The 16,517-nt window shown below is 31.6% G+C and overlaps 1 protein-coding gene across 1 annotated transcript in view; it reads left to right on the top strand.

Annotated features, from left to right (window-relative positions):
* Nucleotides 1-9,494: 9,494 nt before the first annotated feature.
* Nucleotides 9,495-16,517, top strand: part of LOC148274600 (uncharacterized) — a 35,156-nt gene continuing 28,133 nt past the window's right edge. Inside the window, exons 1-2 of the mRNA XM_088236899.1 lie at nt 9,495-9,696; nt 10,992-11,124. Of these exons, the coding sequence (XP_088093025.1) occupies nt 11,023-11,124 (102 nt within the window). The 5' untranslated portion in view covers nt 9,495-9,696; nt 10,992-11,022. The remainder of the gene's footprint in view (nt 9,697-10,991; nt 11,125-16,517) is intronic.

The following is a 16,517-nucleotide window of genomic DNA, read 5'->3' as shown; positions in this document are numbered from 1 at the left end:
CTTTTAAAAATTTAGGTTCATTTATATTGCTTTACATAACATACGTACGCCCCCATCTTGAATATTGCACTGCTATCTGGTCTCCTGTTTATAAATTAAATATTAATAGAATCGAGAATGTTCAAAAAAAAATCCTGAAAAAACTAGAATACAAATTTCATTTGCATTTTCCAAATTATTTAGCTTCATTAAAATTTTATAACCTTGTTTCATTAGCACACAGAAGAGATATGTTTGATCAGATCCTGCTTTATAAAATTGTCAATAATAAATTCGATTCCCCGGAACTCATTAATCTACTTGCTTACCGTGTCCCCTCCAGGCCAACTAGACTCTCTGATATTTTCTATATTCGTAAATTTAAAACTAATCATCGGAAACATTCTACAATCCCTCGTATATGTGAAACATTTAACAAAAAATTTAATAGTCTTGATATATTTAACACTCCATACAATATGTACAGAAGAGAATTAATAGGCTTGATTCATGCTCTTCATTCATAATTCGTTTAATCATTAAATCAAATGCAATTTTCCACTCTCACTTTCCTTCAATCATCCTTTACCACTCCTTATCAATGTCCTTCTTTTCCTTTCCACTATCTCCTTGTTTTGTCCATATTTATCTTATTTTAATATATAGTATATTTATTATTTATATAGTTTAAACTTCAAGCCGTCGTCGCTTTATTACAGTAGTATTTAGTGAATACATATAATTGGATGGCAGGCCCTACTATGTATACATTTTATATAATTTTTTTTAAAAAAATATTCATTTAACCTGTACATCTGTTTGTATTCGAAATAAATAAAATAAGAAAAAATAAATTTTACTCGATGTATAAAAGTAGATTTATATAAAATAAAAAAATCATGTACCATTTATGAAATTTATTGATATTTTCTTTTTTTTGGCTTATTTAACGAAATTCCCTGTCACCGCATATCCTCACAATTTATATAATCCGAAATACAAAAATAATTATGTATACGGATACATAATTATTTTTGTGTTTCGGTGGTATCTTTTATACCAAATACATTAATTGATATCAAACTTTCGATTATGTTCAACTAATATATATATATATATATATACGAGAATATAATCTAATCTAGCAATAGCAGAGCATTGCCGGGTTCAGCTCGTTTATAATAACAAAAAAACAGGATACTGCATTAGTATAGTTCATGCAGTGTATCTCGATCTCGATGTATTTCAAAGTTTCATTTCGATTTCAGCCAGATTCGGCCCACAAAACGAGTTTCGGCCAAAAGTTGGCTGAAACTTTGGCCCAGCCGAACGCTGTGATCGGCATGTGTCGGATAACGTTCAGCTGCACTCGAGTGCATCTTATGGCCCATGACTCGGCCACGTAACCTTTCATTTTTGTATTTTTTAAAGTAATGTCAAGTAGGAGAAGACCCGTGCTAGGGCAGACTAACATACACACACGTGTGCACCCTTATAAACATTCATATACATACACACATACATACACACATACATACACATATATACATGCAAACATACGTGTATATTTATATATGAACACACACACCCTAACACACCCTCAACATGTGTATACACACACATACTTTTATTGAAAATACGCGATATAAATATTTCAGTTCGAAAAACAAAAAACCGAAAAATAAAATATTTCGACAACAATTAAGCAAAATAAATCAAGCGCATATTTTTCCATGACCTACTTTTTAGCACATTTTATGAATTGTGAAATTTTTTATCTCGTGTTTCCGATTATTATTATTTTTTGTAGTTTTATGGGTGGTTGGGTATTGCACTACCCGCCCAATCGAGCTAGATTAAAAATTATTATTATATTTCTTCTTTAAGTCCTCCATTAGAGATTCTTCATTTTAGTTTTTAAACGAGGGAAGAGAGAACTTTCTCTCTTTTAAATAAATATTTATGTTTGGAAAGTACCTAATCGAAATGGAAATGTAAGATCAGGTAGATTGGTACCATCACAACAAAATGTTCCTAAACGTCTGAATAATCACTTTTGCATATTAACCCACAAGCTGCTCAAAATGGATGCGAACCTTTGTGCGTGAGTGAATTTAATTTTGTTATGTAAATAATGGGACTTTACGGTAGGAAGTTGTAATGTTGCGTTGTCCAAAATACATAAATTATTCCTGGTTTATGGCCTTTGGTTAATAATTTCAGTTCGCATTGAAAATTAAAATGTTACTCTTTGGATTGGGTGAAACTCAATATCAGCTAAATTTGATTTTAAGGGCTGCCGATTGCTACGAGCAAATATTTTTTAACGAGATAAAACTTTTATTTAATAAATAATTAAAACTAACATTTAAACCTTTTAAAACAATGTACTGTGAAATCAAAGTATGACTCCAGAACTGATATTGATTCTATTTTGAATTATCATACTCGTCTATAACTAATTTTCGTTATTTTAGAAAATATTATTTGATTTCATATGTTACTGTAGTATAATAGTTTCCGTATCCAGATTGATGTAGAATGTAGTAATTTGTGTGAAATAGAATCAGGACGAGTGTTTTAGTCTCAATGGCGGCTCTCAGGTAAAAATCCTAGATCTGAAAATCGAGTGGAGATAAGTCCGCCTCATTGTGTAGTAGTTGGCGCGTTCACCTACTATTTTTGAGGACCTGGGTTTGACTCCTGCACCACAATTATGAACGCTACCTTCATAAGTACATGTCACGATAGTATAAACTAACATCGATGTATCGCATACTGAGTAAAATACTGTTTTAACTCAAAATTACTGATTTTACAGGAAAGCAAATATTCAGTTTTACTCTACATAATGCATTTCTAAGAAAAAATGATAGGTTTTTTAGTTTTTTTTAAATTAATATATTTGTAGTAGGGTACATCAGAATTTGATGAAAGTAATTATTTTTTATTCAATAATTCTCGGTTATTTGTGGTGGAATTACGACTGTTTAATTAAATTTACAGAACGAAATTCACGTTTTGACTATGTCCATAACTCAATGTGCGATATATGTACGAACATGTTTATATTTGTATGGAAATTCAAAGTATCTCCATCGGTAACCTATAATGAACGTAGTTATGCAGAATTCACAATTTTGAAAGAATGAGATATTGGTGTAATCAAATTCAGAAAGGTCAATTCTATGCTTTGCTTAAAACAGCCAGGCCGCTTTCATACAAAAAACTGTTATAATCACCTTCTAAAAATTCCGTGTTGTCAAAATGACAAAAATGAATGTCATCTCATACATTCAGAATTTGAATGGGGTTTTATTTAATATTAGATCTAGCTGTCATTAAAATCATTAAATCAGGTCATATACGTGATTAAATTATTTTTTGTATTTATATACGATAAACTTATACATTATTAAAAAAGGAATGGCCCGCGCTCAGACGCTGAAGTCTTTGTGGGCATTTTTCCAAATTAAGGTATAGCTTAGTTTTAAGATGTTTGAAAAATTCTATGTAAAATAAAAATAATAAAAAATGCATTATTTGCCAAAGTAAAAAACATTCCAACTGTTGAGTAGATTTGATAATAAACTCTTTGCACAAAACTGCTATTATCTCAGTTTCACTTTTTTATAGCAGGCTGCTTTCTGCAAAACTACGTTCAATTGAACATGTTTAGAAAAAAAAAAATTGCAACATATTCTATTTTCCATATGGAAAATTTGATTTCACATTGTAGATTAAATTAAAGCTAGAAGATTTTGGGCCTTGGCAGGTTGGACGTGAAATATTGATTTCAAAATCATTTTCATTAATCAAAGTAAGTCAACTGATGAATCAGCAAAACTCGTCAATAAGAAGTGGAAGAGAACTTGAGACGTCACACAAAAAGTAATTAAAAAAATACAAAACTGAAAAAAATCATACCGCTGATAACACAATTCCTCTTTCTTCTCTAGCTCATATAATGTCCATGCGGCTCGACTGTGGAATCATCTGCCATCCACCATCAAAGATGTCACTAAATTATCTCTGTTTAAATCACGTCTGAAGAAACATCTCCTTTCTCTTCCTTAATCTCTCCTCCTTTCCTTTTTCCTCTTTTTTTTCCTTTTTCCCATTGAGTAATAGTTTTGATTTAAGGTAATTTATAAACAAATACGTGTATTTTTATATATCTTTAGCTTTTTAATATTTTTTTTCTATTGAATATGTTCTGTTACTTGAATTATAAAAATAAAACTTTTATTTTATTGGTTGGTTGGAAGAAATTGCTATTTGGTAATAAGCCCGCCAATGTACAAATAACATTATGTACAAAAAGTAAATTAAAAAAATACGATACATAATTTAAAAAAAAAGGTTTTTGGCTTAGTTTAAAAGTCTCTCTCTCTCTCTTCAATCCGAAACATATCCAAAGAACTGCAGGATTTTTTTCTCGCACATGTATGTAATTTTTTCTCTTATGTCCATTAAGTCTTATAGTCCATTTACATTTCTTTTTATACCACTGAACTTCCTCATCATTGTCTTCATCCTCAGAATCCAAGCAAAAATAATGAGCTCATCTTCACTAAAAAGTGACGCATATTCCTCAGAACTTTCTGTTTTCCATTCTTCTAAAACTTTTGCATTAGTTCAGAGTTTTCAATCGCCCTCAAAATCAATTCTTCTAAAGGAACTAAATCGAATATTTAGACGCACAGCGGACTATTAAATTTGACATACGAATACCGGCAAGTTTGATCCTGATTTTTTGCTTTAAACTAGTAAAAACAACGACGAAATATAAATATTAATTAAAATAATCATAGTTTATTAACAAAATAACAATTACTTTATTTACTACATAAACACTTAGGTAATACATTTCTCTGGATCATGTCTAGTCATCCTAACTAGGTACAACCTTTTTTAAGGCAGACATTTTTATGCAAAAATAAACAATAACATCACTACCTATTAGTTTATTTACTATACAGTTATACAATATTAATTTATATTATTTATTATTTAAGAATGTATTTTGAGTAAATTTTACGATTTTTCTCGACCTAAACCCAGTAACCAATTTTTTTACAAGTTACAAAATTGAATCCGGGTCATGGTTTTACAATGTTTGGGTAACATATAAAATATTTTGGGGCCCAGAAACCTGAAATTTCTTTGCCTGAATTCAGAGTTTGCGATAGACCCCATGACCCATCCTCTAGTTTGACTTCTGGTAGTGTGGGAGTGTTCCTTTTGGGATTTGGTAGAATAATTTACTTTCACAAACATTATTATTCTAAAAATATATAATTGCTTCATATCTAAAATCACAAATTCCTCAAATAACTTGATGCTGGGGTACCAGAATGGCTTATAAAAAATTATTTTAACCATTGATTTTTTAGCAGATTCGAGAGGTTTTAATATTGATTTATTAGTGCCTTCCCATCCTATTATGCCATAAGTTATAATTTAGTTACATAAAATATAATATAGTTGTTTGAGTTTTATTAGGGATAAGACATTTCGTATATGTATATAAATATGTCGAATAATCGATCAGAGGATTAATAAGAGAGTGTAAAAAGGTAACCTCCGTCAGAAGTTCTTAATTTTTGTTGATTTTTTATATTTTTATCGTTAGTATATTATATCATATTTTTTATGGCAGCCCTTCTCCAAGGGTGTTCTATTTCATACAAAGGTAGTCCCCCATGTATCCCCTGACCCGAGTAAGGGACCCGAGTGCGATACCTAATATTAATGTTCCCGTGTTCGTACATAAATGATAACTTTTTATGACCGAATCTACACATTATGGTACGTACAACAGAAACTTTAAATTGCTAACATTTTGGTATTCTCCGATAGTGTATGATTTATAGGCTTATAGAACAATTTACTCATATGTGACATTCTACTATTAAAGCAATTATTACGCCTTTGTATTTAGTTGTGGATTAACTCTTAGAGACCGTAAATAAATTATTAAACTAATTTTGCTGTTCATTTTCTCAAAACCTTTTCTTCTTGGTGACCCAGTGAAGTAATGGCTAAGATGCTTTACGAACTCACGGGGGTTTCGGGGACAATTCCCGATGATACTAAATCATCATACCCCCCCCATCCGCCCCTGATGATAAAAAGAGAATTCTGTTCAATGCTTTGACTTTTATTTATGAGTTGGAAAACGGACTGCTTCCTGGTTACATGATGAAAAGCATACATTACAATAAGGATTTCCATAGTTATGGAACAAGAAGCGGAGATTTCATGCTTTTTTAAGGTGAGACTGACTGGAACTCAAAACAATCTTTACCATAAAGGTTTCAAAATGTTTAAGGAGTTGCCAGAAAGTCTCAGGGAAGCTGGAAGCATCCCCACTTTTCGAGCGAAATGCTATTTGTATATTAGGGATAGAGACGGCCTCGTGGCGTAATGGTCAGCGCGTTTGCCTACCATGCAAGAGGTCTCGGGTTTGATTCCCGACATAGTTAATATGAAATATATATTTAAAAGGGTGTTATCACACTTGAATATTTCATAGTTCCTGGACTGGTACCAGAAGCGTGAGACTGAGCATCTTACCTTGATGTAAAAAAAATGATCAAGATACGCTGCGATTGGTGCACCAATGTAGGGCCCTATGCACTATTAGGCGTGGAAAGGGAATGCTGTTGATGATGATAATTTATTTACGTATCATGTAAATTTTTTGCTATATTCAATTTAGTTTGATTGTCAGTAATCAATTAGTCATAGTGTTATACTAGTAAGTAAATTTAAGTTAATCTGTTATTTCCTTTCTAAACAAATAATATTAAATAAACTATTTTACATGAAAGTAAGGTGATTAGTCTTACGCTTCAGGTGCCACTCCAGAAACAATGAAATATTGGAGTATAATTAAATTTTTTGACCAATATTTCACACTTACTCGATTTTTACCCGCTAGTAGCCATCGAGTCGAGATCACGTGTTCAGGTTTATGGGTCTCCTTCGCTCACATAACTGTATTCTTCATCTACCTGGACCCAGTAAAAAACTACGATGTAAGTTAAATATAATTGGTCTCTATTCTGGGTGTTTCTAGTGCTTAGCATGTCGTGTCTTCGTTCCGAATTGTATCGCATACAACTATCGTACTTTGATTTCATCAATATTGAATTTATACTAATTTCGGCTATTGCAGTAGTAATGAATGTTTGTAATATCGTGTTGTGTTGCAAAAACAAATACAATGAAATGTAAACGTCTTCACATAATACATACTATTTTTTATTTGATAAACAGTTATTTTCTGGTACGTTAGATTTTCAATACAAAAAACGATGAAATTGAAATCAAATGTTTGACTTGACGTATAAATTAGATACTCAAAATCATTTTTTATGTTACAGTTTTATATATATATTTGTAAAACGGAATAACAAAGTATTATTTAAACGACGTGACATCATATTATTGAATATTTACAAGATAAAGTAAACATAAAATCTGTGCTTTCGTTAAGCTACATATTTATGTACATACTGAGATAATTGTTCCATTATTGAGTGTCTACTGTGTGCCTTGTCATAATTATTAATAAAAAGATTACATAAGGGTTTACCAAGATTTGGAACTCATTATTTCATACGTCTTTAGTACACATTTACATTTACATTCACATATTTACATAATAATTATAATATCGTACTAAAATTAGTATTATCAATTAGTACGAATATGTTAATTAAAAATAGGTATGTTTTGGATCTAAAAATTGGTGCATTTAAGCTTAGATTAGATTTGTTAAAACTATAATAAAAATGTACTTTTAAAATTTGTGATTTTTTTTTTAATTGAAAAAATAAAATAATGTAGAAACTTTTTTAATTATCTTGACGTAATAAGAACAGCGTTTTTGTCGGCCTCGTGGTGTAGTGGTCAGCGCATTTCCTTTCCATACAAGAGGTCTCGAGTTCCTGACATGGTTGACATGAAAAATTTATTTTGAAAATGTGTTCTTACGCTAAAATATTTCATAGTTTCTGGAGGCGTAAGACTGATCATCTTACCTTCATGTAACGAATAATGATCCAGATACGCTGCAGTTGATGTACCAAAGCAGTACTCTTTGCATCATTAGGTGCGGAAAGGGGAATGATGTTGAACAGCGAAACGTATTTTGAATTTTTATACAAAATATATACTTGATAAAAAACTTTGTTTTTAGACCACTTGAGTTTATTTTGAAGCACTACTAGTTTTAAGAGACCCATTACCTTCCATCTACAGGTGTTATTATAAACTAAACATAAATATACGGAAATGAAAAATTAGTGTCCCTGTCAGTACCTAGATTTTTAATTTCTGTATATTTATATTTAGTTTATAATAAAACCTGTAGATGGAAGGTACCGAGTCTTTCGAAACTAGTAGTGCTTCAAAATAAACCCAAGTGGACTAAAAACAAAATATTTTAATTATGTCATTCCATAAAGTTAATGCTGATTCAATAAAAATTTGTATCAACAATATTTTGGGTTTGTCCAAATTTTTGTAGACGAGGACTGAATTCAACTCCCTGGGGAGCGGTTTATATTGACATATTACAACAGAGATGAAGAACATTTAAGAGAAGGTAATATATAAGTCTAGGCATCTACAGGGCTTATAACCTATCAATGGCTAATTTAAGTGGCCACTTTACACTCTGTGTAACATTCGCCATACTGTACATATTTAAACATCTATATTCATTCAATTCTTTCGTCTGTTGATGTTTGTGAAGTAAAAGAGCTGAAACCTTTATTTATACGGGTGAGATTCATCTAATTGAATTATTTCACCTACATACTGCAACGCCTGAAAATGTTCTTTTTTCAATTTCTTTACTTCTTCATGGACCAGGTGGATTTATCAACAATATTTTGAGTTTGTCCAATTTTTTTTTGGATTCAACTCCCTGGGGAGCTGTTTATATTAACATATTACAACAGAGGGGAAGAACATTTCAGAGAAGGTAATATAGAAGTCTAGACTTCTATAATACTTTATCTTAAATGTTCTTCATCTCTGTTATAATATATTAATAAAAATATGTATTTTTAATGTTTTTTTAAATATTGTGTATATTAGAAAAATATGCAGCTACTTAGTCTGGTAACATAAGCAATAAAATCAATTGTGCAAATAAAGCTGTTTAATATTAATTGCAGGTAATTAAATCGGTGTTATAAGATAAAAGCTTTCATTACTTCAAAATACGAAAGTGATACTCGTATTTTATATGGGCGAGTTTTGTTTTATAAGGAACTGTAACTTCCCGTATCTTTATTACAAGTCTGACTTTCCGGCGGAGAATATAACCCATAAAATTTTCATATATTCAGTCGAACAGTGATAATATCGTGATTTTTCTTTTACGTCCAATAAAGTTAAAAGCTCCACGGCGCATGTGTATTAGGGAACAGTCCTCGGATTGGAATCTCGCGAACCTTCAGTTTATTCGGTTCTCTACTGGAGTACAACGTATCGCAAGATACTGAAAATATCGTTACGACGATCGAAACTATTATTACCATGTAGTTTATAAAAATTAAACTGTATTTTTTTAACTAAAAAGCTACCCAAATTATTTCTACCTAAGAATGACACTTGCACAGGAACAGGTTTATTTTACAAACATTTGTTTTGTTATTGCTACAAGAAAATCAGAAGAGAAGCCGGTGTAAATTAAAGGTATGTTATTTGTAATTTCATAATTCACTTCTTTGTCAGATTAAGTTTTTAAATGTTATATCGTATACCGAAAATCTACCAGTAAGCTAGTTGAAGAAATAAAATAATTACAGTTCGTTAGTTTTATTTTGAAATATAAAATAAGCAATATCCAACTTCAAAGAAGTTTTATCTTTACTGTAGGTAAGAGTCATTAAAACACTTTTACTTGAAAACATAATATTTCTCGCTTAATACATTTTTCCTTATAATAAATGGATTTAACCAATACACAAATATTGCTTATTGATTGGAATTCGAATCACAGACCTTTGATCCGTGAGTTCGAGACACTAGCCATGGGACCACAACCCGATTGTCATTTGTTAAACACATATTAAGGTAGCTTATGTCCTAAAAAAATGCGTTTTTTTTTTCTGTGTCTTATTATTTTTAATACCTCTTTTCAATATGTTCAAACATTTACAATAATAATTAATCCTTAGCAATCTGGAATCATTGTTTTATTTTAAACAATTGTCTTTTTATTTTCAATTACCTTTATCAATTGTAATTAAAACCTGCATTGATCCCCAATAAAACTAGTTGAGGTAATATAATGTTTGGAACACTCTATAAAAGTAAACATTTTATGTAAAACTGAAAGTCATATTTTTGCAAATGGCGAATAACTAAGAAAAGAAAAAAATAAAATTGTTGAAAAAAAATTCAGTTTCTACAACTGTAATAATAATAAAGGCGTATTTGATTAAAACATAAAGTATGTATAATATAACTAAATAAGTACATTTTCATTTGACTTCACTGGAAAAAAATACTGCAAAATTTGGTGGATGTTAAAAAATATAATCTAATGAATTTCATTAGTATAAATTTACTCGTACAATATAAGCATTAGGAATTTGTTTTTTGATAGTAGGTGACATCATTTGAACCAGCTTCATTTAATTTTTTGATAATTCGACAAAAAGCTAAAAAACATATATTTATTTCTAAACTGGGCACATATCAATATTTTTAATATCACTATATTAAACTACATTCGTACGAAAATGTTATTATTCATTAAAAAATACTTTTCTGTTGTGAATGTTAGTCGTTAGTTTAACATTGTCCATGTAAGTCGATGTCCGTTTAAAAATAAAATATTTAAAAAAAAATGTTTTTGAACGAATACCAATATTTTACAGATTTCAAACGTTTTGTTATCGTCTTTAAAATTATTTAAAAATATATATATAATTGTATAAAAACAATAAGAAGAACCGAAAAAAGTTATTTAATTATTTTTGTAGGGGGAATGTAACGGGAGGCTGTAGGAAGGTCATGAAGTCAGCAGTGCTCTTCCCCTATAGTGTCGGGCAGGGAGCGGGCTGCTTCAGATTGCATATCAAGCATGCCGCCTACTGTAGCGCCCTCTATACACTGGTAAGTGTTACTCCTAGAGAAATTGGGCGTTCCATAGTGGAGGGATGTAGCGGCAGTCTGTAGGAGGGTCACGAATTTAGCAGTTCTCTACCGCTGTAGTGCAGGCTGGGGGTGGACTGCTACAGACTGCATATAACCTTTACTCGAGAGTGGATCTAAGTCAATTACAGACCTGTAGCTGTTTTTTCTGCACCAGCGAAGGTATTTGAAATGATCATATGTAGAATCGTCACTATTAGAGAATATTTATTTTTCATGAACAACATGCGTTCAGGAAAGGCCGCTTGGTTGAGACCAATCTAATGGTTTTCACAAACTACGTCGCGGAAGCTCTGAATGCAGGACATCAGCTAGACTGTTCATATAGATCATTCAATTTATTAATGAATGGACTGAATAAGTCTGTAAATAAATAAATAATTTCGAATATCTCAACAAAACAACGAAAAAACAAATGATTAACCAATTAAAAAAAACATAACTTAAAAGCATTTTTAGTACTCCGGTACTCAAAAAAAATATATTACGAGTAGTTTAATTTTTTTGTAAAATTAAGGAAAAGGGAATGTAGTGTTTATTTACTGCAGTGCTGTACAATGAGAGCGTATTTTTTAAAAACTCATTGGAAACACATGAAATAAATCCCAGTAAAAATCGAAACAAGAGAGAAAACCATTTAAATGGTTCAGGATCTGGCTAATGTCTAGCAGGGATGAAGTTAAAACTAATTAAGGGTTTGAATATTCTGATATGCGCTTTGTCATGAAAAAGCACTTCGGAGGACTTTTATTTTACATGTTCTAGTTAGTTTTCCCCGCGATCATACAAAAGCGGATTTTTTTAGAAAGAGTTCTTTTCTAATTATCGGTATGATACCTACGTACATAATAAGAGGCCACGGTATAAAAGAAAGTGGCACTAGATTTGTGTACGCTACATGCTTACTTAATGTATATCTGCTATCAGGTAGAGCATATGGTATCTACAAAACCTCTCTGGGTCTCTCTAACTTCCGTGTGTCCTCCCAAGTCATTGGCAAACCGCCGACGAACTATCAGCCGTGGACTACGAGGCCGTAAACTAGGTAAGATTAGTTATTCCTCTCTTCCTATGACTTGTCACTGGAAGTTGCTGCGTCCACTGTCTTACATCTACATTCTTACAAATTTAAACCACCATACAACCAGTATTTTCTGAGGCGCCTATGGGAGAGTAAGTGCAGGCATAGTACGGGTGGTATTTTGTTTAGACTGGCCAAACATTTGATTTTTATACAGTCTTCATACTGCTGAATGCGTCGCCTGCTTATCCTTGCCGCACTTCGAGTTCTTTTTTGAAGCTGCTTTTTCAGTTATGTACACTCCCATATATTTAAAACTCTCGACACTTACAACGTATCATGTAAATTTGACATAAATCGTGCTAAATATTTTTTTAAAGCCCCCTTGAAAACGAGTAAGCTCTTCTTCTTCAACGCTACGTCCCAGGGTTGACATTAATCTGCTCCAGGCGTGCTCTCCATCGCATCAGCTCGCGTCTATGGCCATTTTACTCTGGTTTTCACTTTTTCCTGCCCTCCTCTGTTGCTTTTCCACGCAATCAATCCATGGCTTCCTTGGTCTGCCTCTGGGTAGTTTCTATTAGGGTACCCACTCGATTAGAACTTTTCGTGTCCTATCGTCCGGCATTATTTCTATGTGTCCAGTCCGTCGTAGCCTTCGTGACTTATAGAATTGTGAATTGAACGAGTAGGTTTGTATGAAATATCAATCAAATTATTTTAGTCAATTTAATAGTATTGCATGTTTAAAAAAAATACTATTTTACATTTTCACAAGAGCAGATCCTTAATTCAAATATTTAAAAAATGCTTATTTTGACAACGAGAATTGGTCAAGGACTTGTCAAATTGTCAATTGTAAAAGAAATATATTTTAACAATAAAAATTTGGTATTGTGCACAAATAATCATAAAACGATAATACTCCTACATCAGAAAAGTACCAGGGATTTTCTAGTAAAGCAAAAAATCTATTTAGTTCTTCATAACGAATCTAACACTCATAAAAGCCTTAATAATGGGTTTTTCAATTGGCGCGGGTAGATTTTGACGGCCCGTGGCAGCCATTTTGTTTCGATGACATCTGTCAAATATTTTTTTTATTATTTAATTACTTATTTCAAATCACCATGGCATAATTGCAACACAATTGAAGAGCACGTTCAAATGATAAAAAAATATTATCAAAATGAGTGTTCGTTTGTGCAAACGTTGCGCGCATTGCTCCTATTTTACGGAAGACGTGGTGACCCTTCAAGCCAACTCTTCAACGTTTGGTGACCAAATTTGAGACGACCGGTTTGGTAATCAATAAGTCAAAACTTGTACGTTCAAAGAACGCGAGATCGGCAGAAAACATCGCCGCTGTCCGTGAAAGTGTACAGCAGAACCCGAAGCAGGTGATAATGCATCCTTAAAAAGTTACTGTTTGGTGTAAATTTTGGGCCGGCGCTCGGCGGCGTCATTGGTCCGTACTTTTTCGAAAACGACGTTGGTGAGGCGGTCACCGTCAACGGCGAGTGCTACAAAATGATGAAAACCAATTTTTCATGTCCCAAATTGAACCATATGGACCTAGACGACATGTGATTCCAGCAAGACAGCGCAACGTGTCACACAGCAGGCGCCACGATTGACATTCTGCATGAACGATTTGAGGGTAAGGTTATCTCTCGCAGGGGTAATCTGAATTGGCCACCAAGGTCATGCTATTTGACCCCGCTAGACTTCTTCTTGTGAGGTTTCTTTAAGTCACAGGTATATACAAATAAACCACAATCGACCGATGCCCTAAAGGTGAACATAACACAGGCCATCGCTCAAATTCAGCCGGATCTACGTGGAAGAGTCATTGAAAATTGGATCACTCGGATCCGTGCCACCGTAAAAAGTCGAGGCGGGCATTTAAACGATGTCATATTTCCCACTTAATGGCACATATGGCCCTTTCAAATAAAAAAATAATTTTGTTAATACCTCACACACAACTTGTTTTATTTCGTTCAACATATACCCGCCCTTATTAAAAATGAAATGTTTTAATTTGGACAAAAGACAGTCATTAAATATGAAATTATTGAATTTTAATGTTAATTTAAAATTCACAAAAATGTTCCTTTCAATTAAAGAAAAATACATTTTCAATTTATTTAAAGATGTTGGTACCTAATAAGACTTTTCCGCTTGTTTCTTAAACAGGCAATTAGAAATGGCTTCATTTAATTTAATAAAATTTTACTATTCCAACAAAAATCCAGGCGTCATTTTTTTTTTAAATTTTCCCCGTGATTTTCAGCTATTTCAGCCAATATGTCATCATGGCTTTTATCGAATGGAAACGCTTTCTACGAGGTGGTAAATCACAAACAGTTAAAACATGAAATGCTATAGAATTCACATTCATATCAATTGTCTATAAACGATTCAATAATTATTTTATAATCTGAGGGTTTTTCAAGTTGCTTTAACAGTAAATCGACATTATATTTATTTAAAGCTTTTCCTCGGTAAATATTGCATTGAATAAAAGGGTAATAAAATGTTATGTACAACGTGACCTCGTCAGTATCCACATAACCGTTTCACTAGTCTCCCCGTACAACCGGCAGAGCTTTTCAAAATCAAGGGGCGTATTGTTGATATATGAATAGAAGCCTGAAAAATTCGTCGTGTAACTTGCGCAGTCATGGTCTTGTATTGAACATGGTATTTCAGTTCACGTTTACGTGCTAAATACTTTGAAAGGTACACGTACTTACTAAGATAAATACATGTAGGTACATGTTTCTAGTAAATTATTTGTGAGACATAAAATACATACATTATATGCATATTAAAAATACAACAACCTAAAAAAGTAAACAATTATTTTTAATTAAGTTTATTGATTTATATACACGACACGTAGTGTTTTTTTTTATTAGAGTACGGAATATACATTCGGTAAAAATAACCATTTCAAAACCTTGCAAAGTCAACAAAGTTTGGTACTGAATATTTGCAAAACGGCATTTAAACAGTTAAATCAGTTTTTGTTTCGGAAAAAAGAGAAATATTTTTTTAATAATATACTGAAAATATTGAAATTTTCAGACCATTTCTTAAAAGTCATAAATAATTTGTGCTGGAAAAATCGAAATCGAGTTGTGGTAAATTGGGATTTGAACCTAGGACCTTCAGCCTACAACTCAGTTGTCAAATGTATTTAGAGTACCGATTTCAAAATGCAATAACAGGACGTATGACTTGTAAATCGGGTTGTGATTCCGTGGCTAGTGTTGTGGACTAACAGATCAAAGATCTGAGGTTCGCGCCGTACTCTACCATAACTTTATTTTCATTTTCTAGAAATAAAAATATTCAAACATTTCGAGACCGCAAATGTTTCTTTTCCTATTATTTAAAAAAAAAAATCGAGACAAATAGAATTAAATGTATTAAAAAATAAAATTTTTGCATTTGTATTTAAAAGTGTAAATATAGGTCTTCAAATCAATGTTGTAATACTCTCCCTTATTTTTACCAAAAACTCCTTAAAAGTGTTTTAATTTTTTTTAAATAAAATATTTCCAAATAAATATAAAAGACGATTGTTTAATTAATAATAATTATTTTATTAGCAAATATTTTTTATGCATAAATAAATGTATTTAAGAATGTGGAGGTAGACAGAAGAGCACAAATAAAATAACACAGTCATATTTATATTATATATACCTACACAATATGTAAATATAAAGTTTGCCTCGTTGCTTTGGGAGCTTTTATCTAAAACAGTAGGTGGCTTAACTGGAATATTTGAACAATATAATATTAAGCTGCTAGAATTATTTGATGCAACAAAGCCGATGACTTAAGCTGGGTTTAAATACTTCCACAGAAACAAAACCTCCGGTAGCCTAATAGGATATACAAAATGCAGTTTGGATCAAAACAGTTTGGTTACTATCGGAATCCCCTTTATCATTTAATATACAACATAGTATTGAAGTATAGTATATGCGTAGTGTTTTGGATTGGTTGGAAGTTTGAATACATTTCTTATTGTAATAAATGTTTCAACTTAGCACGGATATAACTACGCCTGAGTGTTATTCTATATAATAATATTAACTTTTACACATTGAATTCATCCGACTATTTAAAAAAATATTATTTAATATGAATGAAAAAAATGTATGTTTTTCTAAGTCCTGGTTGTTAGGTTATGAGAAATCGGAATGAAATCAAAAAATTTAGGTACTTTAAAAATTATTAAAACTGGTCAAATACATAATTAGATTTGTGTTTTTAACATCAAAAAACTAATGTTTTCATTATTTATTATTTGTCA

This window comes from Micrasema longulum, unplaced genomic scaffold, assembly GCF_059751315.1.
Source record: "Micrasema longulum isolate JH-2025_06_02 unplaced genomic scaffold, ASM5975131v1 h1tg001617l, whole genome shotgun sequence".
Lineage (NCBI taxonomy): Eukaryota > Metazoa > Arthropoda > Insecta > Trichoptera > Brachycentridae > Micrasema > Micrasema longulum.
This window is presented reverse-complemented; position numbering and strand designations above follow the sequence as displayed.